The sequence below is a fragment of the Tachypleus tridentatus genome, chromosome 8 (assembly GCF_004210375.1).
Source record: "Tachypleus tridentatus isolate NWPU-2018 chromosome 8, ASM421037v1, whole genome shotgun sequence".
Classification (NCBI taxonomy): domain Eukaryota; kingdom Metazoa; phylum Arthropoda; class Merostomata; order Xiphosura; family Limulidae; genus Tachypleus; species Tachypleus tridentatus.
This window is the reverse complement of record NC_134832.1, coordinates 11,547,256-11,570,997: the sequence shown is the minus strand read 5'-3', so window position 1 is coordinate 11,570,997 and position 23,742 is coordinate 11,547,256. Positions and strand designations below refer to the sequence as shown.

Here is a 23,742-nt window from a genome sequence, read left to right as displayed (position 1 = left end):
TATTTGCACTGATAAGGCTGCAGCTATGACTGGAAAATTTTCAGGTGCAGTGACACGCAAAAAAAACAAAAACTCGGTCATCGAGAGTATCCACTGCTGTCTTCATCGTCATGCACTTGAAATGAAACAAATGCCAGAAGACTTAAAAGAGTTATCGGAAGATGTTATAGAAATAGTTAATTTTATAAAATCAAGACCACTCAATGCGAGGATCTTCAGTTTACTCTGTGAAAATGTGGGAACTTTGCATAAAAAATTTGCTGCTTTCTCAGAGAAAAGTGCTTGCTCAGTTTTACGAACTGGGTGAGTAGATAGATTTCTTTTTATATGAATGCCATTTTGAATTTGCATACAAATTAAGGAACAAATGCTGGATATAGAAAGTAGCTTACCTTTTGGACGTATTTGCCTATCTAAAAAAAGTGAATGCTACAAAGCAGGGTAACGCACTCCAAAGCTTCGTTATATTCAGAGCTTTAAATAGCCGTCTCTTTTACACCAAAGCCCACACAGATGAGTTCAATTACTTTAGAACACCTTTTGACAAGATAAAAAGAAAGTGTTCTCCTTTATCTCTGTTATTACATTACAAGCTGTGAAACTCGCTTTAAAAATCACTGCTATGTGTTCTTTCTGGCTAAACTCATGATCATGCAGTTTAACACCACTTTTTTAAATTTCAGTTTCAATAACATATTTACATAGCTTCATCTCCTATACTGATACTTCCCGACCGAGGCCTAGAACTTTCTACGAACTCTCAGTTGTTATGATGTAACTATAAACATTGATGACAGCGAGAAAAATTCCGAAGGTTTGAGTAACATGATGTCAACGCACAACAACTGAGTTACAGAATATATAATTCGTAAATAGTTCTGTGAGCAAACCTGCAATGAATTATCGCTTCTAAGTATACTAAATGTAGCCCTCATGCTTCATAACACTCTAAATCATAATTCTCATATTAAACTTAAATGAAACTGTTATGTATATCCAACAATATAAAATGGACATGACAGAATCGATTTTGAAAGCTGATTAACTTTGAGGCACCCATATAATTTCAGATTACGCCAAGGAAGTTTTAACAAACTTCTCAATATCTAGGCTTTCTCTCTTCCCTTTTTATAAACGGTGATAAGATTCTGGTGCTCTCTCTCAGCAATCTAATGGTACGCATTTCTCAATCCTGATGAATATATTCTGTACAATATAATACATTGATAAATTCAAATACCTATTTCCGCGTGTATATTTGTATATTTTCTGCACTTTCACTCATAAAATCACCATTGACGAAAATATTTCGTTTATTGTACCATAAATAATCATGAAATTTATCAGGCAAGCCTTCTACAAATTGATTGTTGGGAATATTTTGCATTAATTTTCTATAAAGGGGGTAAAATTCACCATCAAACTACACGACATTTTCAAAAATAGGATACACAACTTAATGAAGATAATTTAAAATTTTCTTACAAACTGCGTTTTATCACTTCCGGTTGGACCTGATACTAAACATAGAAAACGGTGTTGTAAATGTTTAACCATCTCAAACCTCTTATAAAAAAAATAAATGAAACAGAATTAATGTTTAATCATGTTTGAGTGCACTTAGGATCTACTCATAAGGCTCTGCACCTTTTTTTTTAGTCTATAGAGCATGGTAAGAAGTTAGTTTCATTAGAACAAAAAATCAATATCGATAGGGAATGGTGTTAACGCTTAGAATGATGTGTCATTTGGTGTAACTTGGAACATAGTTTTTTTTTTCTTCCTTGTTATAAATGATCCGAGACTCTAAATATATTCTTAGGATTTGTCACCATCATAGGATGCTGATAACATTTGTGACTTATAAAAACACTGTAAAAACGTAGATAAGTGAAAGCTATCATAGTGATAGGGACAGCATAAAGATAGACTAGTGAAGGTGCAAGCATTTATGTTAAATTTTTACATGATATTTAAATAAGTGTCTTTTTCAAACAGTAATTGTAAAAAATGTGTCTAGTTCAATATTAATAAAAGTGTTAGGCATGATAAAACCCTTTTATCAATGCATTAAAAGCATTAGTAACATTATACTCATATAGAATCACAAGTACAATAAAAAATAAGTTGTGATGTAATGTTCTTGCACGCTATCCTACAGAAGTGTAGATATACCTTTGTAAAATGTGTGCAATTAAATATAGCTTGAAAGTTGTATATAATATTCTTAAATGAAATAATATTCACCTTTGTGAGATGCAACTAACAATACAACCCATCTATAAAAACACAATACCCGCTTGTGAAACATATTTAATGTTTTACTTGTAAAACAAAACTGAAAAAACCAAAGTCATGCCTAGTAAGACCATTCACTTATAGAACTGTAGTAACACAATCTGCCTAATAGGATCATCCGCCTATAATAGTGCTATCTACCTGCAGAAATATTACCTGCCTTTGTAAAAATTATGTCAGTTAAAACTATAAAGTAATATGTGTAAAATGAAATATTTTGTCAAGAACAATTAAAAATCATAGTTATATGAATAGAATAAAGCCAAACTGGTGAAATAATATCACTGTTGCTAAAATAATGGTTTTACTAGTAACATAATTAAATTTAACAGTTGAAAACATGTTAAGATGAATTAAAACGTTTATAAGGAAATTATTATGACAGCCTTCCAACACACTTTTTGGACAACTTCTATTGTCATAGCAATATAACATCTGGTTGCATTTTGTGAAACTATCACAACACATTTAACAATGCTCTCTCTGCCTTTTATCTATACTAGTAATGAGCCTTCTGGGGACACTTTTTGAACTACAAAATCATCGTCTCTGGTGTTCATGACATAATTTTCTATATCCCCTTCCCCTAAAGGGTGTCACGCTGGTTTTGCCCTCAGACAGTGTGACTACCAACGGCGTCCTGACCATTAATGCTAAGGGTAAGAGAATTATTCTATACAATTTAAACATTCTGCTCGTAGCCTTTAAATGTATTCCTATGAACATCTTCTTGATGTTTTCTATAGTGACGGTCTTCACATCTGCTCACAGTAATACTTGTAAATTTGGTCCCTATGTGTAAGGATAAATAAACTGTAAATGTGGTAGTGTCTTCGTTCAATTTCATGCAATATTTGTTCTAGGTTATTAAGGTATAAAAATATAAACTCAGCTTTCTTCTACATTAAGTGCTTGTAATAATTTAGCTAATTTTGTTCTACTATAAAAGCCAGTTGTTGTTGATCCTTCCGAATTTATTCAGAAAGTGTGTTGCTAGGCTGTCATTATAATTTCTTTATAGATGTCTCAATGCATCAAAAACTAGCCTTTTATTTTCTGCTCTATCACTTTCAATTTATTTGATCCTAGCGTGTATAATGTTTACTTGTGCTTTTGACACTTATTCAGTCTCTTGGTCACGTATTTCTATGGTCTGATTCAGTGAATTCATTATGGTTGCTTTTTCACCCATCAGATATATCATTTCTTTTGACAGGCGCCTCTGATGCTCCATCTTTTTGTTTAAATTTTTGCAAATGTATTAATTAATATGTATTTGCATCCATTACAATCTGAAATGGAAATATTGCCCTCAATATTGCTTAACTCCTTTAATAAATAGTGCATTGCCTCATAATATTTTCCAGTTAGCTGCTCGTAAGTTTCTACTAGCTTCATCTGCATTATTATTAGTATATTTATAATGAATATCCCAGTATGAAATTTACGCTAGTTTCATGATTAAGAAATTTTTTCGGTATGAGTAACTCTTCATGTAACCTGGTTAATAGCCATATATCTTATGCAAGTCGGATGCCTTCGATAATTATTCGTTTATTTCTTGACAAAATTAAATTTTATCTTTAGAAACATACAATACCTGCTTTGCTTCCTACTAGAACTATACTTACATTTTGTCCTGCTACCATGATTAATGTCATTGTTAGAAGAATCCAAGCACATCTTAAAACATACTGCTGATTTTATATATAATTATTACTTTCACCATTTGTATTATGTAGTATCATTGGGTATTTTTGATTAATTAGCCAAATTGTATTTCCTAAAGTATTCTAATATATAATTACCAATATACTGTTTGCACTATTATTTACTACAGGAATATCCCTCCATGGTTTATGTGTAATAACTCGTGGGTTAAATCATAAATTCCTAGTTCTCGTAAATGTAGGTTGAACCAATGGTTGATCTTAGACTTCACCTTAATATTATAGTCACCCCTTTATGCATCTGATGTTGGTGGTAACGTACTCGTATTAACTTGAAATGTTACTGGTGCATTTAGTTTTGAACATCTATTATGCTTGATTCAGTACTGCTGTCTCCAGCTATGCTTTTGCTACTATCACAATTTGGTTTTCTAGCTTATATCTTGATACCTTTTGGTGTGAGTATCGTCTAATTTCGGCATCTATAATTATGCCATTTTCTTTTAACAAAGAAACTGTTTATATATCTTCTTTTCGCTATATGCCATTATCTTGTAATTTTATTTCATGTTAACTCTTAATCTTCTTGCTTGTTTTTTCCTTGCACTTTCGAGTCTGTCTCTTCTGTTTTCTGCTCATATTCATAGTGTTTAGATTTTTGTACTTTCTTTAATTTGTTAATATGTACTCACTTTTTAATTTTATTATAGATTTCTTTTATTTCAAATTTACTGGACTCGTTTGTTTAATAGCCTGGAATCATCCTTTACTGAGTTTTGCTAACTTCTCAGTATTTCTCTTTTAACATCAGCTGTTTACAGTAATACTTTATTATATTTTTAATTTCTCTAATCAGTGTTCATTTATTTGGCTGCTATTCTATATTTTCAGTAGCTCTAGCTAATGCATTTATTATATCAAATGGAATTTGTATTTCTTTCATCTTGTATAATCTGAAACTCCATTGTTCCATGGAAGGAGAAAGCACACCAAACCATGATGGAGCCTCCTCCACTGTCTTGTGTAGAAAATGTCTCCGGGTGGGATATCTAAGCTTTTCTTATTTAACTGAGTTAAATATCTCATTACTTTTGCAAAATGTCTAATAAATCTCTTATAAAATCTTGTAAAATCTCAAAAATGCTTAGATATCTTTTACTGTTTTCAGTATTGTATACATCTTGCATACTTTTAATTTTTAGAGCTAGGTTTACACCTTCTGCAGTTTCCATGTGACTCAGATAATTTACTTCATTACATAGGAAGTGGCATTTGGTTGATTTCAGCTTTAGGTTTGGTTCTATCAAACACATGTTGTAACCTCTGTGAGTGTTCCTCAAAATATGTTGCAAAAACATTCCGAATCTTGTAAACTTACAACAGTATATACATTAACCTTTGACATGTTGAAAGGGCATTGTATAACTTGTATGACATTCTGTTAAACTGATACTTTCCTGAGAGTTGTATAAATGAGCTTTTAGCTTTACCTTCTTCTTATAACTCTATCTAGCTAATGTCATTCTTGGTTACGAGAAACCCACTTGAAGTAAAAATGTATCTCCAGACTGCGAGTATAGGTATTAAAATAAAGTAGAAAATATCGTTTCGATCTTCAGGTTAACAAAGAGAGAGTTCGCAAATATTTTTAGCTAATATCAACTTTGCAAGATCGTAGATAAAAACTATTCACTTTCACCTGAACATTTAATATTTTCTGAATATTAGGTCGTGAGTAGGTATCTTTAACAGTACTTTGGTTAAATTTCCTAAAATCTACACAGTATATTAAATAACTATCGTTTTTTAAAGTATTACCATTGAATTTGCATAAGGAAAATGTATTTCTTTTATCACTTCATGTTCAAGCATTTCTGTCATGCAAGCTTTTAATTATATCCCGCGCGTCTCTGGCACTCTATTAGTCTCTGTGATGTAGGTTTACTTCTGTCTTGTATTTTACCTTATTTGTGCAACTATTATGGTTATCTTCTCCCACAAATATCTGTATGCTCGTCTGGTACATTTACTAATTTTTTGTTTCTTTTCTATATCTTCTAAGATAGAATCCCAATCTATGTTACTTCGATGATAATATTTCTTATTACTTTTTACGTTATGCTGTGATAGGGCAACATGTTTTCATCACTGCTGGCTCTACCTTAAGCAGTACCACTTTATCCAGCTCTCAACTCGTGAACAAGGAGTAAGTGAATATTATAGAATGATCCTGGAACTAACACCAGTATGGAAAAAATGTCATCACAAAGTAAATCATCTCCTTCAAAAATGAAACTGTCTGGAAGCACCCCAAGCATATTAACATCCTTGAAACAAGAAACATTGAGAGACAGAGAAAGGGAAAGAACCATAACCTTCTGCAATTACCTCCAGCATGACCCACAACACTGACAGTTTAATTGATGGAGGAATATAGGTATCTGTGATAATTTTGTGAAAAGTTATGTTGATTGATTCTACTCTAAATCCAAACCTGGCTACTGGGAACCAGTATCCACAAGGGGGTAGGATGAAGGATTGCAATCAAAGGAGTGAACTGCAATTTTGACATTATACTCCCATCTGTTTTTATGCTTAATATTGGAGAATATCACATCTACATCATCAGAACACCACTGCCTTATTCTCAACTGAATAATTTTATAATCATTTCTATATTTTATTTGCATTTCACCAACCCATTCAGGAGGATGTCTCCATGGCCCATCACCCCAGCAGCTTAGAACTGGAAAGTGGTAAGGACTCAGAAATTCCACTAGAAGAAAATGGTGGTAAAAGAGAATGAAATATCCAGAGGAATGGATAGTACATGAAACAGTGCAGACCATATTGATTTATTCAATAAAAGGCATAGCAGGAATGGGCAGCTATTCCCTTCTGAGTTACCCATGTAGTCTATGGGGAAGGGGAGATACAGATCAAGAAAGGCAAATCTATGAAGTCATAATCTTTTCTTTATCTTCTACAGGCAAGCTAAACAAAAACTTTGCTAAGAAAAACACCACCACTCCTAGATTTCTTGTTGAAATTAGTTGTGTTCATTTCTCAACATGCATATAACTTCATTCTTTATACATGCTTTATTATATGATACTTAACATTAAATGGTAGAAGATTAAAATAACACCCTAAGGATTTTTAGTTTTTGTTAATGTTACTTTTTAAAAATGTCTTTATAACTAATTACCTTGGTTCAGATCACTTGTACAAACCCTAGAATCTTAGAAGTAAATTCTAATCAAGATGTACATTTTCCCTAATAATTATAACATTAACATGTCACAACTATGATGAAGTATTTTACAAACTATCCTTATACTCTGCATAGTATCTGTACATGCATATTCTCTAGTATATGGGTCACAAAAACATTGTTGGAGAGCAAAAATCCATTACATGATGTTATTTCTCTGGGCAAAAATAATGTTCTTAAGGCAATGTTTCAATGAGCATTGCTTGAGAAGCTATTTCAGAATAAAAACTTCAATATTTAAAGGAGAGGGCAGTATTATGCCCTAGTACTGGTACAATTATTCTGTAACCGATTCCTTAAGTTCAAGAAAAATCACATTTTTATATAAAATAAATATGGATGGTTAATATGTTATATTGATATGGAGAATGGAAAGGGTTTTCATTACTATTCCATACATAGACATACTAGACAAGTTGCCAGATGCACAGCCTACAGATTTCTGTAGGATTGGACATCAAAATGGCTGCTTGAAAGCCCTTGCTCCTGTACTCAAGATGGGTGACAAAAATCATGCAAAGACAGGTATGTTATGGACATAAACAGCATTATGACAGCTTACTTGGCAAGGATAGTACACTGCAGGATTATTAGCAAGATGCACTGTTATCAGGTAAAACATATTTGATACATCATCTGGACTGTAATAATGTGGTAAGGAACAAAAATTGTTTTAATATACCCTACTCAGCCTTTGTATTTATTCTTCATAATTGTATTGCATGTTTAGTTATTACTTAGCATTTTGTATTGTTGGTCTAAACAAGACTTTTCTGAATAATAACATAAATTAAATATGTTAAATTTTATTACTGAAGGTAAAAAGTTACAAAGAAATTAAGGGAATTTGAAATTTAACTAAACTGTCATTCTTATGGAATTAATATAGTAAATGAATACATAGCTAAAAGTTTCTTTGAAAAGATCAGATACAGAAAAAGGTTCCGATTTTAAGTCAAAAATAATACATAACAAGGTTAATTTGTCACTTTCACAATGTAACTGGAATTGTAAAGCTTTACAAATAAAAAAAAAACCTGAGTTATATAGAAATTACTTTAAGGAGCTTACAAATGATCTGTTCCAGCTTAGCTCACTATATAACCATTAATAAATACCAAGCTCATATTTCTCAGCAAATCATTTGTAAATCCAAATTAAAAAAAACAACAACAAACCTATTTATGTAAACTTTATTACCCAACTGAGGAAGAATTGAGTTTATTACAAGTTTTTTAATAACAATTACAACAAAAACTCAAACTTTGTCTATGAACTTAAGATCATACTTCAAAACAAATATCTATACATCTTCTCATGGATATGTGATTTTGGTTTAAACTAATTTCTATAACTCTTTTTGAAAGCTAAATTTAATGAGAAATAACATTAATTACAGTATTCAGCAAATCACAGATAGGACAAACTTTAATAACATACTGAATTAAAAATAAAAGGTACATTTTCACAAAACTAGTCATTCAAATTAATAATAAATAAAACTTTTAAACTCGTTAAAGAACCAATTTTCTTGTTTTACAAATACGCAGAGATATGAAGTAGTAATCAAATATTTATTGCTTTATTTATCTTTGTACTTTTTTTGCAGGTGTTAAAATAATGATATTATTCATTACAATCCAAATATCTAAACATGTTAGAAGATAACAGACTAGATTTTTTAGTAATCTTAGAATCATTCCAAGCATTCTAAACAACAATAACTGATCAACTGATTGTAACTATGTGTAGGCCAAATAAAAACAAAAATAAAAAAATTGATATCTTGTTGGAAGTGTCATAAGTAACTTAAAGTTATGAAAGCATTAAAAATTACAACTCTGACTTCACCAGATTTTAACTTGGACAAAATCCACATGTTTTTGGTTCCAAGCATAATTATTACTCTAAAACTTACCCATAAAACTTCATATAGTTGAAGTGCTATGTACACTATGGCATTGTAACAGATTCAAAATAAAATAGTTCAATAAAGAACTTTCAAGTAATACTCTTAACTGCCACAAATTTAATTGCTTTTTCTAAAATTTAAGTCATACTTCGGGAAAGAAACATAGTTTACAAAAGAAAAAAAAAAAAAACAACCTTTTTTATATTTTTGAAACAAATTTTCAAACCAAATTTAAGCATCACCTAAAAGCATATACTGACTCACTGTGTCAACAGTTGTAATTCTGGATGGAAAATTATCAGTTTGGAATACATTTTATAAAATGTTAAAACAATGTCACAAACCAAACCAGAAAAAAAATCCCAAAACACAATCATGAAAAATAATATTCACATTCAGCTAAAAGCAAAGTAATTTCTGAAACATACTCTACTTTTACATTAAATCATAATCTAAGAAACTTACTATAAATGGTTTACACTGACAGAAGGGTATTCCCATTACCGAGCTTAAAATAAAAACTATAAGTGAAAACTGATCCACAGTTTTTTTGAGGTTTTAAACTAAGCATTGGGTTTTAAAAGCACATCAACTCCTAACAGCAATGGTGCAATGTAACAGATCTGTTGGATGTTTTGTTTATAAAATTACATTACAAAAAAGGAATCACCAAAGAAAGAGTTTGAATTTTCAATGAATATTCCATGGATTACATAGCTTCTGCATCTAAAACATTTTTTATAAGCATTATTTATGTGAACTGGCAACTTCCAAAATTGGAAAATGTTGTGATATTTTTATAGAAGCAATTACGAGTATTTACTTTCATAGTAGAAGTCAAATATTGATTTTTATGTTTCATGAGTTTTAAACTCATTTTACATTCAGTTACTTATTATTTTTTGGTTATGTTCTATGTTGTTTTAAGCAGTTACTTAAGTTGATATGGCCTAATATAACCAAAGTCTGGGGGGGGGGGTAATTTTTTTTGCCAAAATGAAACTTGATTCAGTCAAGTCCAAAATGATGTAATTAAGTCCACCTCATCTTGTTTTTTTTTGTTTTCCTAACATACTGCAACATCACAATTCCAATGAAACAAAATAAAGCAAGTTTCAAAAACATCAGGAGTGTGAAAAAGATGAAACTTGTTCACAAAAATCTTTTTTTTTCTAGAAATGTGTCATCAACTTAAGTTTTATCACTTTGTTCCAACCTCTATGCGAGTATCAACTGAAATGGAATATAAGCTTATATAATTGAAATAAACATTAACAAAAATTTTCTTACCTATTTAAATCACTAGCCTAAGCCTAAATTTTAAAATCTTCTATGTAAACAATTAAACAAATCTTATTAAATAAATTTAAAAAAAAATTTTTACATGTAAAAGAACTAGAAGTTTATTTTGTACATTTTTCACTGCCATACAATTAATACAGCTCTTTATGGCTGTGATTTGTGAGTGACAAACTGTTTTACAGAATTTTGTTTACATTTGAAATAACTTCAATACATATGTAAGTGACAAAATATTATTTCTTCACTTAAAAAATCACCGAGAAAGACTGGAAAAAACAACTTTTAATACTGGTTTCATTACCAAATTTGTGTATATTTCAGAAAAAAAAAGTTAACTGCAAAAATATGTTTGCTACACTATTGTAAGGTAACAGTTTAAAATACAAATTATATGATAAGAAATTAAAATTGCCTATTAGAATCATCTACAACATATTTCTCTTGGTAACCCTTTCAGTCTATAAATAACATGAGTACACAATTTTCTAAAATCAAAGTACATATATCCAATGAATATTCTCTGAAAAGATGAAATTTTCCATCTGTATTTCCAGTTTTATGTACTATCCATGAAATGCTTATACACAGTAGTGTTTGCTGATTTCATTACTGAAGTACAGCTACAAAAACAGGGGACTATAAGACTTGAAGACAAGATATCTCATTCAGCATGGCTGGTATTTTTAGCTTCCAATGTATTTTTTCCACCTAAGTACCTATACAGAATATAATTGGTAATAAAATTTATTTTTCTAAACATAGCATCCAAGGATATATATATATAATACAAATACCACATAAGTTTAAGTAATGTCAGTGAGGGAGATCCTTTTAACAATTAATTTGACAAGTAAACAGATTTGTTTACTTGTCAATGTAATGATTTTTTCCTTTTAAAGGTTTTTCAAATAAAATGGCTCAGAGAGTGTTGATGAGTTAAACGTGTACTTTCTTAATCAAAATAAAGAATGAAAGAATTTCTACCTCAGATTATCTACATTTTGTAAATATCACCACACTGTTGCTGCAAAAGGATTTTGTACTTATGAATAAGAATTCACCTATGACAGACCAGAACTGCCAAAAAATATTCAGCCAAAGATAAGAAGAATCTTCTGTCTATCTTAGATAAATCCAAATCAACCCTACCAAATTCTGGGGAGAATTTAAATCTATGACAAACAACAAATCAAATAACACTATAGATAAAATTCAATATAACAACAACACTATTACCACTCCTGATAAACAGTCTGAACTTTTTGTCCAATATTTTGAAAATACCCTTGTTATCCCAAATCTCCCTTTGTTTGACACAAAACATTTCAAGAATGTAAATCAACATCTTTCTAACAATCAGCACTACACTTTTTGCTTCACAGCTTTTGGTTCTAATGATTTGTATAACTGCCATATAACTTCAGAAGAAATCAAAATTAATTTTATGAAAATAAAATGCAAAGTGCTAGGAGAGGATGGAATTAATAATTTAATCTTGAAAATATTTGGCAACAAAATCATAACCTACTTAGTAACAATTTATAATTTGTCATTATTATCAGGATGTTACCCATCTATTTGGAAATCAGCTATTATTGCAGAAATCTCCGAGCACAATAATAACTAATTTCAGCAGCTACAGACACATCAGCTTTCTAAACACCCTTGCTATATTGATAGAGGAATAAATCATGAACCAGTTAAACATATCTGTAGAAACCAACAATACAGAGTTCAGGCAGAAAATGTAGACAAACCACCAACCACGTCATTAGACTTGCCAAAACCAATTATTACAGTTTCAACAGAAAGTGTACAACCACATCTACCTTCCTAGATATCCAGAAAGCATTTCATTCAACATGGCTCAGTGGACTTTGCTATAAACCAACTGATAATCATGTACCCACCCCTACTGTATGCTGGATATCCAGATTTCTTACTGATAGAACAGATGAAAGTTAAGATCAACAATGTGAACTCCAGACCCTTGATGTCTGAAGCCAGTGCTAAGCCCAACATTATACAACCTTTATGTTAACGATATCCCATTCCCTTCCTTAAATCATATACTTGCACCTCAATATGCAGATAATAATACTATTTTGAATTTTTCTAGAACTGCAAAATTTAGGCTCCAAGTACCACTCAGTGCAATGTTAGACTGGTACAACAACTGGCTTGTAGCCCTCAACCAATCCAAATCCCAAACTACAGCCACTTTTAGGAAAATAAATAAAAGTAGAAAAAAAACCTTGTAGTTTCTAATTAACTCATAACAATATAGGCAGTTTATCAGGTAGAATATTCTATACCTGATGAGTGAAAGTGGGTTTTCTCAGGGTACTCCCCCACATCAAAATCACTTTCATTGAATCTACAGATTCCCACCCTGAGGACCTCTCCTCTTCATATTCTACATTCAATATTTGAATTATATTATATTTTTATGTATTAATTCAGGCAAAGCTATTTAATCTTTTTGTTATCAATTTTAATAAACTGAAGCCCATTTAAATTGGTACGTTTAGATGTATTTGTCCCATATCAAGAACTGATTAACTACTTCAGACCATAATTAGTGCTCTTAGTTATACAACTCATGTCAACTTTGAACTGGTTGGTTGGTACATTCTTTGTTTTAACCTTCACACTGGCTTCTTCTTTGTCACTAACCACCTTTGATATTCAAATCTTCATATACAGTGAGTAGCCTTTTTCAGTTCCAACATCAACCTCTCTACTTTTCAATGAACTCTCTGTTTCCACCTTCCCCACTATCCCGGATTTTCCCTGACATTTATCACCACCAGATGTCAACTCTCTTTCTTTACTTTATTCACCAGCCATCTTTCTGAATCTCTCTCTCTCTTGCTTCAACAGCATCAAGCTCCAAATTATTTCATCAAAGCACTGAAAAAGCTTAAAATTTAATTTCTTTGCAGCCTTGGTAGTTGTTCAACCAAATATTTTGCAAATGGGGAAAATAGAAATTACAGTTTCTGACTACCATGTTTACCTATCAGGCCTCTTCTAGACCTGAAAGTTTTCAAACCACAATAATTACCATAGAATTTTGCTTTTGCAATATCTTGATGAACTGGCAAGTAGCTTTGTGAGCAGCAAAGCCACTCACTAGCATTAGTCATTTGAGATAGTACAATCAAGTAGGGGTACTTTAGTCACTATAGCTTTTGCAAAGGCTATGAACCACATATATTTCTCGTTGGGCATAAGAGGCTGTATATCCTATGTACGTTGTACACCAGCACAGCTTACACACACGTCTTTGAGCAAAACATTAGTTGTACAGGTATTCATAGTAATAATGGTTATGGATTGTACATGACTGACAAATGTTCATAAACTTAAGAAGATCCATTTGTGGTTTGTCATAAGTTCTGCTTGGTTAAAAAAAAAAAAAACAGCTTAGATCAACTCATGTAAAGTCAAACTTTTAATGGCTCATTTGATTTTAAGGGGTTATGGATAGGTATACAGATTTAAACCAAAACATGAACTGGTGATTTCTGCAACTGTCTGTAGGATAAAAGACCAATGTAACAGGCTGAAGATCCTTTTGTACTTTGATTGTCCTCATCTTCTTAAATAAAGAAAAATGAATCATACTTCTGTCATCTAATAGCTCAAAAGTTTTAATTTCTAGGAAATACCACTAATAAATATTTGTCTTATTTGATTTCTTCTTTGCAAGATTTCATAGATCTTTGTTTCTTTACTGTAAAAATTAATATGTTCATGATTTAAACCATGACAAATTAAACCACATGACTTGACTCATCTACTGCACAGGTAGGAATAACAAGATTTAATTTACCTAAAGAAAAGAACAGTCAAGGTTATAATAAATTAAAACTATAATAAATAAAAAAACACTTTAGAACAAAACTTGGTTGACAAAGGTAAAGAAAAAAACTTGTTTTTAGAATTTATACATTTTAAATGCAACCAAGAGAGGCCAAATATACATATATACTATAACAAAAAATTTTATTTCTTTAACATAAAAGTTCATGCCATCATGTTTTCTTATAGCTAATCTTAGAAAGACAGTGAAACAATTACTTACTCATAGTTTATAAATCTACATCCTTGAGTTACTTGTGCTGATTCATTGGTGAAGTGGCATGCAAACAAAAGGAGGTTTCGAGGCTGAACCTTCCAAGCAAATCGCATGAACAACAAAGAGTAAATGCAAAGAGCTGGAAAATCAAACATACAAAAGATTCCACTGCATAAATAATATTTATTAAACGTTGAGAGTAATTTTTCCAACAACCTAACAGCTATATTAAAACATTGATAAACATATTTCAAAACATGTTGATACATGTAGGCATCCAATGCACATTGAGTTTGTTTGGTTATTCTTCTGACAAGTTTAATTCATTTTACAGCATAAAATTTAACTTGCTATTTATTTATTTGCTGTTCATACTGGCAAAATATGAATCAAGACAAGTGAATAATGTATTACATTTCAAAAAGATTGGGGAACAAAATCCAAAACAAATATATTCTATTAATACCTAGTAATTAGGTTTTTCTCAAGGATTAAAGTTTCTACTGTTTGGACAATTTTCATTTACATCCTTCTATTTCTCTCACTAAAGGTATATTAGCTACAATAACCTTAGTTAGAAACATCAGTCATTTATTCTCACCTCTCAAAACATCTCAGAGAAACCTGTTACCAATTTTAAGGATGTCATACACTATATGTTAAAACACCAAATTGATCCAGAATTCTATTATGTTGAACACAGTCAGTAAAATTGTTTGTGAAATAAAATAAAGACATTTAAATGAAGTTAAATAAGTAAATAAAATCATATGGACTATGTTAGGAACAGCAAATCCCAAACTCTGATTAATTATAACCATAATTTTTTAAACCAGGATAAAACACATTGAGATTAAACAAAATACACTGCATTTTTTGAAAAAGATCCTAGGGTACAAACTATAATGTGGGATCATAAAATGTATCCTAGGGTTTAGAAGTGACTGCTGAAGTAGGACCCACTATGTGGTGAAGATACACCATCTATCGGTCTTAATCTCCAATTTGCGAGTCTCACAAAACAAAGATACAATTAGATTAGAAATTAGTGCCTTTTTGGGTTGTTTTTTTAAAATTTCTAATCTAATTGTATTTCTTTTGTGAAACGGTACTTCCAATCAGGAGTATCTGCTTTTCTCAGACGATTTAAAGAAACGTCACATTTAGTGATTGTAATAAGCAATGGTGGGATGGGTTGACAAGGGGATACAGCAATATTATCCAAGGACAAACTCAATTTATCCAACATCTCCTGGACACGAAGGCCAAAAGGAGCAATGACAGATCGTCTGTTCTGAAAACCCCAGGTGGGATGCTTTGGTAAGGAACAAAGCTTTGAAGCATATAGTAAAGACAGTTGCACACACTGAAGGTGCAAAGAAGGTTCGTGAGACTATGTGTATAAGCTATGAACTGTGGAAGTGCAGAAAGTTCGAGTGCAGGGCTAAAGTCCCTGATGGTGAACAGGGTCCAGAATCTTTAAGGCCAAGGCCCTGGCAGAGCTGTAGACCAGTGATCCATAGTGTAGTTTGATTAACTAAGAAAGAGCACGATATATCTTTAGCATAGAACATTGATCCACTCCCCAAGTAGCAGAAGAGTGGACACAGAGGATATTCAGTGCTCTTGTAGATTTGATGCATGGTATAAAGGTCAGCTTACAGTCAAAAATATGCCTCAAGAACTTTGTCTCAGGGACCCCAGGCAGCACTTCTTCACTGATATGGAGTTCAGAATCAGGGTGAATACCCTGTTGGCAGCAAAAGTGCATGCAAATGGTTTTAGAGAAAGAGAAGTTAAAGCCGTTTGCTGTGGTCCACTGCAGTAAACGATTGAGGGCAGTCTGTGGCTACTCCTCAATACTCATGTTCAATGAATGACATGAGATATGAAAGTTGTTGACACAGAGCCCAATACAACAATAAGAGGGAGTTGATCAGTGGTGGCATTAATCTTTATACTTAAAAGTATGACACTTGAAACACAACCCTGAGGGACCCCAAGTTCCTGTAGAAAAGAAGAGGAAAGTTTCAAACCCACACAAATTTGAAATGACCTGTGAATTAAAAATTTTTAATAAAAATTGGCAAATGGCCATACAACCCATACAAGTGGAAGTCTTGCAAAATGCCATACCTCCACGTAGTATCATAAGTTTTCTCATGGTCAAAGAAAACTGACACATGATTTAGTTGCTTAAGAAAGGTTTCTCCGATCAATGTTTCAAGTCAAATCAAGTGGTCTATAATAGAGTGCTGTCAGTGGAACCCACACTGGGTGGGTGAAAGGAGGTTGTTTGATTTGAGGAACGTGCAGATAGCCCTTGAGTAGCTTTGCGCAAAATTCAAAACAACAATTTGAGGAACCAAACAAGACGGGCATTAATTATCCTCCCTAAAGTCTTACAGAGACAGCTTGTCAAAGCAACTGGATGGTAGTTTGAAGGAATCTTAGGATCTTTCCCAGGCTTAGAGAAAGGAAGGACAATAGCCTGGCACAAGGCATCAGGAAAAACATTCTCCTGCCAGATTTGGTTAAAAACAATTGGAAGAATAGCAAGAGAAACAAGAGTTAAATGGTGCAGCATCTTTTAGTGTAATATCGTCAGGTCTGACTGATGTACTGTCAGACTGATGAAGGGCCAGTTTGAGTTCCACCAATGTAAAGGGGTGATTATAGTCAAAGAGACAATCAGCTCGAAAGGAAAGAGGTTATTGCTCTGCCCAAGTCTTGATGGTTAAAATGTGGAAGAAGAAGCAGAAGTGCTTCTGCTGAAGTGATTCATTCCTTCTAGCTTTAATATCTTACCTGCCGAGCATTTGCACAGGTCTGCTGGAAAGTGATGCAGTACAAGAGTGTGGGATACCTACGAAAAGTATCCCAGGCCCATTTTTGAGCCTTCCGTTTCTTTTCAGTAAAACTATATTTTATCTGTTATATTCTCTAACCTAACTTTACAATGGCTTAGTTGATTAGACCAACATTTAACTACCATAAAAAATACGAAAAATCCATATTACCCTTTTCTTTTCTTTCTAGAACGACTACAGATTGTATCAGAAAATTACAATTGCTTATTCTAAATAGCTTAAGGTCCATAAGTGTGTCCACCTATCTACAGCTAATTTTATTGTTTTACTATCCTTTGATCTGTGTTTAACTTATAATTATCCCACACAAGTTATAAATCAATCAACAGCTACGTGGCTCATGTTCCTGTATTGATCAAAGTAACACAAGCTACTTGCAAGCATACCTCATCAATAACTTTTATTATTATTTTTCACTATTTAATTTAACATAACACATTTCCATTTTTTTAGATTTTAGTTACTTTGATAACAATAAAAAAAGAATATACAGAGTTATAATTCTGTTACACTAAAAATTTACATCAAATGTATTTTAAATTATCACGCACAACCCTCCATCAGTATGAGTGTGACACATCTTCCACACTAATGCGACTCCCTCTATTCAAGTCTACTGAATTATCGCTTTTAGCTTTAGGCAGAAAATGAAACCACCAGCTTTCAGTGGTGAGGAAGGGTGGGAAGTGTGATAACTACATTTTCAGTATAAGAAAATTATAACTTCTCTCACATAACTAGAATTCCACATTAAACAGTTTGAGGGTAAGAAAGAAGCATTCTTTGAAAGTATACTCTATGCCCAGTGTGAAAAGAGGTGTTGCTAAAATGTGCAGAAAATGGGAAGAGCACATTCAAAACAAAGAGAATAATGGTTGAATAGGGATACAAAGCATTTGATACTGAAATTTCAATCCTGTTGATGACAGTTATGTGGGTAAAAGTAAAATGGATGTGCCTCAAGACAGAGTGGCTAGGGAGCAAAAAATTGCACATGGCTAGTCAAATGCATCCAAAACCCAGCCACTGGAAACTGATATCCAAGTGGGGGTAGGAAATAAGATCATATTGTCTTCACCTCAAGTTTAGTAGCCTGAAGGAGGATATAATGCTCTCCAATCTATGGACAAGGCATATGACAGCAAAGTGAGCAAATGTTCCAATCACAGAACCTGACATCCAGACGACTGAAACAAGAAAGACGATACTATATTGCAAAATATCCCAGTGCAATAAAATTCTCAGTGCATGACAATATTCAAGGTATAGTGCAAGAAAAAGAACCATAGCAACTTGTATGTTCATCCACCGTCACCAAGAACACATTATCAGTGAGGCCAATTGAGTGAAGAAAGAGAGAAATCTATGATACATTTGTGAGGACTTATGTTGATTGGTTCAGCTATGAATCCAAAACCCAGAAATCAGGAACTGATATATGTGTAGAGGTAGAATGATGGATCCCAATAAAAAGAGATGAAATGCAATTTTACTCCAAAGCTACAACACCTTCTGGATAGACCTATTAGAGATGGAGCTTCAGATTGGAAGACATTGCTTCATTTTACTAGCAGAACACCACTGCCCTACTCTCAGCTGAATGGATTCATTAGTATTTGCATCTTAACGTACTGATGACATTCAGAATGATTTCTCACAAGGTCTATCACTCCAGTGGCTTAAAACTGGAAAGTAGTAAGGACTCCTTTACACTCCTGAAAGAAAAAAGGGGTAAGAAAATGTAGTGGAGAGTCCAGAGGAACATCAACACCAGAGACAGTGCAATAGGTGACCACAAAAACCCTATTTTGAAAACAAAAAGACCACTCTTAATTTATTCAGTCTGAGGAATGGCAGTGATGGGCAGCTAACCCTTTCTTCTTTACCCACAAAGTGTGTGTGTGTGTTAGTACAGTTTATAATGGGCATACTAAAGAAGCAAATATATTGAGAGAAAAAAACAAAACAAGAGTGATTTTGTGGAACATCCCATTTCTACAGTGTGCATTTAGTGGTTATGGAAGTTATAATTGGTAAGTCATCATGGCCTTGACACTGCTGATTTGACTACACTATAGCTGAATAGGCACTTTTCATCACAGAGAAGGATCTGTAAAGAAAACAAAGTAAAGTGCCCCTGAAAAATGAGAGGAAATATATACCAATGGTAACTCAATTCTCACTGAAGTCTGAAGAGTGGCAACAAGTGAAGCATCATAATCTGACAAGAAAGAAACAGACACCCAGTGACACCATACAGAGATGTATGTATGTACATATGTATGTATGCAGGGTGGCCCACATGACCGATTGAAGAATTTCTTACAATAGATGGCAGAGATGAGACACTAGGGAAAACTTAAGGTACCTAATCTGGTGAGAAGACACAAGGAACAAATTGCAGGAAGAAGGATATAAGGAAGTATAAGCCAACTGAATTAAAAGCCAAACCCAATTGGTAATGGTGAAAGGAGAAAGCTCATGAATAGAGGATAACTGCCACAGGATGAAGAGGCAGAAATGGTTGCCACAGAAGAAAGCCATGTGGGTGATAACAATGTGAGATATATATGAGATATAACAGCCTATACAGATAAGACAAGGAATAAAGCTGGGAAATAGGAGGAAGGAAAATTGGTGAGAAAGAGGAATTACCATCAAAAGCTGCAAACGTCTTGGAAAGGAAAGATCAATCAGGATAAAAGAAAACATATGTGGAATGATACAGAGTAAATGATACATCAATGAAAATAAATCCTACTGAAAATATCCACAGGCCATGAGGAGATAGAAATATAAGTCTTAAGGGATAGGTGAAAAACTGAACATGATAACAGAGGTTTAAGAGTGGGGGTAAAGTAAGGCACTGAAGAACAACACTGATATCCCAATTTGGAACAACTGTGCACTGAGGAAGTTAACTAAACTAGAAGAAACACAACTACAATGAGAAATTTGGAGAGGTAAAAACTTTATGACACAAGGAAAAATGAAAAATGTGGAATAAGGCAGCCAGTAACCTGCATTTAAGGAGAACAAAGATCTCTAATCAAACAGCCAAGTGAGGAAATCCTTAATGAGAGGAACAGTAGGATGAGAAGGAGAAAACCTCAGACCTTGCAAAGAAAAACAGCAGAAAATATTCTATATATGCTGATAAACATTCATAGAGGAAGGATGAACGGAACATGCCAAAAACAAAATGATTCACCAGGACAATCCAGATCTCCTCATTAAAGACTGAACTTGAAGATGAAAGGTAGGAAGAATAGAGGTAATGTTGGGGTAGATTGGAGCTGGAGCAGCTATAGAAATTACAGTTGTGCTGGCTAGTAAGGAGCAATCAGAAAACCTGACATGAACCGATGTGGATGATCAAAATCACCGTGGGAAGGAGACAGATAGGAGAATACACATAACAGTACTTGCTGGCCCAATCCTGGTTGAATGCATCTACAGCTAGTGCAAGTGGGTGAGGAACCAGGGATCAAGACAGAGATAACTTGGTACTGAGTGATGTGGCAAATGCATCCAAGGGAGGAGTATCCCATTGAAATTCACTACAAAAACATCAGGATCAAATAGACCACTTTGTCAAATAACTCTTGTCAAGTGAGAAAAGATTATCTGTGCTCAAAACATAAAATGCAAGGAGAAGAATACTAAGTGAGTGAGCCACAAAATATAAGATCCAAGGTTTCACTACAAAGGGAATGAAAATGGGTGCCGACTTGGTGATTGATATAAGTTACCATCACAGAATTTTCAGAATGGATAATAACCAGACAGTTCCTAGGAAGACAAAGAAAATGATCCAAAGCATGATGTATGGCCAGAAACTCAAAGATGTTAATATGGTAAGACTTCTCAGCCAGAGACCACTAACCTGAAGCTTCCTGATGATTTACCCACATCCCCACCTGTGGAGAGAAGTGCTTGTGAAAATATGCTAATCTGGATGAGGGAGTGGCAAACAAACTGATCCAAAACCCATGGAGGGCTAGGCATGCTAACACTCTCACACATCTGAAACACAAAACCTTCTATTTGATTCCTAATAGCAGGGAAGGAGGAAACAAAATACTGAGAAGAGGGGTACTGTGTAATAAGGAAGAAAGGAAATAAGAAATCACAGAAATGGATAAAATAGAAACACAACTGTGAAATCATGCCCATAAAAGCTGTATTAGACCCACCTAATTCCATTGTAGAGGTATAGAGAAACACAGCAAAACTAGGTGAAGGAAAATTGGCAATATCAGGACAAGGGGGAAAAAAAATAGTAACTCATATAATAATCAATCTCCAATCAATGAATGACCAAACATGATGATTTACATATGAGACATAGTTGAACCATACTGATTGTGTAGTACATCAAAGCTTAAATGAAAATAGCTATATCTGCAAGAAAAGGTAAGGTACAGTATCAGAAAATAAGAAATATAGTACTAACATCTGATCTGTACTTCAGAATGACTGGTATGGGTATCAACACGTTTACTGATAAGCAGAGAACAATGTTTTGACCTCTGAAGATGACCTAGAAAGGTCAAAACATTGTTCTCTGCTTATCAATAAAAGTGTTTATACCCATACCAGCCATTCTGAGATACATTTTTATTTCAAGTGGGTTTCTCATCATCAAGAATAACATCTGACCTATTGCTATTTTTCTATTGGTTGTTGATGAAATCTAAGGCTACTTTTATTATTATTATAATGATTGTACTAGTACACAAAATAATTTCTATTAACTAAATTATGCACCTGAAACCACAGAAACAATAACATGTACAAAGCAAACAATATCCTATAAGTATAATGGCTTTTTTTTTTCTTACTAAGTCAAGAAGGTCTTAAATTAAGTTTCTTCATTGCTTGACCTGAAACCCATGTGATAAACAATGAAACAGAAATTTAAAATACTCTAGTGAAAACAATGTAGCATTATATGTCATCTGACAGATTAAAGCTTTGTCTTTCTATTGGTTATAAATGATACATTATAAAACAACAGAAGGATTTATTGGAAATTTGTGAAAAAGAGGATATAACAGGCAGGTATGGCAAGTGGATCTGATATTCTTGCTTGTGTCTTTCTAAACAAATAAGTCTGAAGGCTAACAAAATTAGATTTAGTAATATGAATATTATGAGTAATTTATGTTAAATTTTGATTAAAAAAATTACTGAGAAAATTAAGAACTTAAAATGTATCTAAAGTTAAAACTTGATTTATTAACTAGATTTAAATGTCAAGTTTATTTGTATACATTTATAATAATACAGTAGGTTAAATACATTTTTAATCAATTTTTATAAAAGGTTGTGATGTTCACATTTACCTACCCACTGTGAGAAGGTTAAACAAAGTTCTGATTTTCCTAAATTTTATCCTCAGTTCACAAACTTGTGTATAACCAGCCACTATTTTAAATAAAACTGGCATAGCAATAGTTGAATTGCATCAAGCTTTATTTCCGAAATATGTAAATGTACAATAGCACAATAAAGAAAGAAAATATTGAAGTCAAACTGAATGTCATTCAACATATTTGATTCATTAAAACCTAAAGCATTACTTACCAAGTGTCATTTTTCCACTAATAATACTTGGGTCTTTCTTCAGATCAGCAAGAGCAGCAAGAGGAATTCCCCAATTTGCCACTAAAATAAAAACAAATGTTTCTTTTAACTCCAAGGAAAAATACCAAAAACATCAATAAGGGACTTCTTAATGTTTTAATTATTTTCTTGCAATCTCCTAAATTTTCATAAGTCAAAACTACTGATATAAGTATATGTAAAACTGAGTTGTTCAATCTATTAACCCTATAAATGAAAAGCTTGTTAATTTTAGTAATTCCATATTCCAGAAAATATGCATACTATAACTCTGAATTTATTATGTGCATCTTTAAGACATTTGGCAAGTTTAGTGAACACTAGAAGTCTGCTGTATATAAAGAAAAAAATATAGATTTTTGAAGAAAATATTTCTACTATACACTTGTATGTACATTTTCAATATCTTTACTGAGTTATGCCGAGTTAAAGATAATTTTCATGCTTATAATCTTTTTCCTCTTAGTTTTCATTTGCATAGCCATATGAGCCTCCTATATGGATATGAATTTTGTTTATAAAACTTTATATTTCATCTCTTATTTTCTCTATCCTACTAACTGTAGGGACATCATCAATGAAATAAAAAGTTGAGAAATATGAAACAAAAAATGCCAATCTTTCTTCTAAACTAGCACAGACTGTAGTATCGATCAGTAAGCTATGAATTACTTATCCTTATTGTAAATATGTTGATCAACTAT

At 32.6% G+C, this 23,742-nt stretch overlaps 1 protein-coding gene and 1 long non-coding RNA gene across 3 annotated transcripts in view; one reads left to right on the top strand and one right to left on the bottom strand.

Moving 5' to 3' along the window:
- Positions 1–1,504: 1,504 nt before the first annotated feature.
- LOC143258524 (uncharacterized) lies at positions 1,505–8,295 on the top strand. The gene is made up of 2 exons (XR_013032337.1): positions 1,505–1,672; positions 6,099–8,295. It is a non-coding gene; the product is annotated as an uncharacterized LOC143258524 (long non-coding RNA).
- Positions 8,296–8,421: 126 nt separating this feature from the next.
- Positions 8,422–23,742, bottom strand: part of Mpc1 (mitochondrial pyruvate carrier) — a 35,713-nt gene continuing 20,392 nt past the window's right edge. For both annotated transcript variants that reach the window (XM_076517621.1, XM_076517620.1), the window contains exons 3-5: positions 23,000–23,080; positions 14,547–14,679; positions 8,422–11,172 (exon numbers count right to left, since the gene is read on the bottom strand). In XM_076517621.1, the coding sequence (XP_076373736.1) occupies positions 11,118–11,172; positions 14,547–14,679; positions 23,000–23,080 (269 nt within the window). In that variant the 3' untranslated portion in view covers positions 8,422–11,117. The remainder of the gene's footprint in view (positions 11,173–14,546; positions 14,680–22,999; positions 23,081–23,742) is intronic.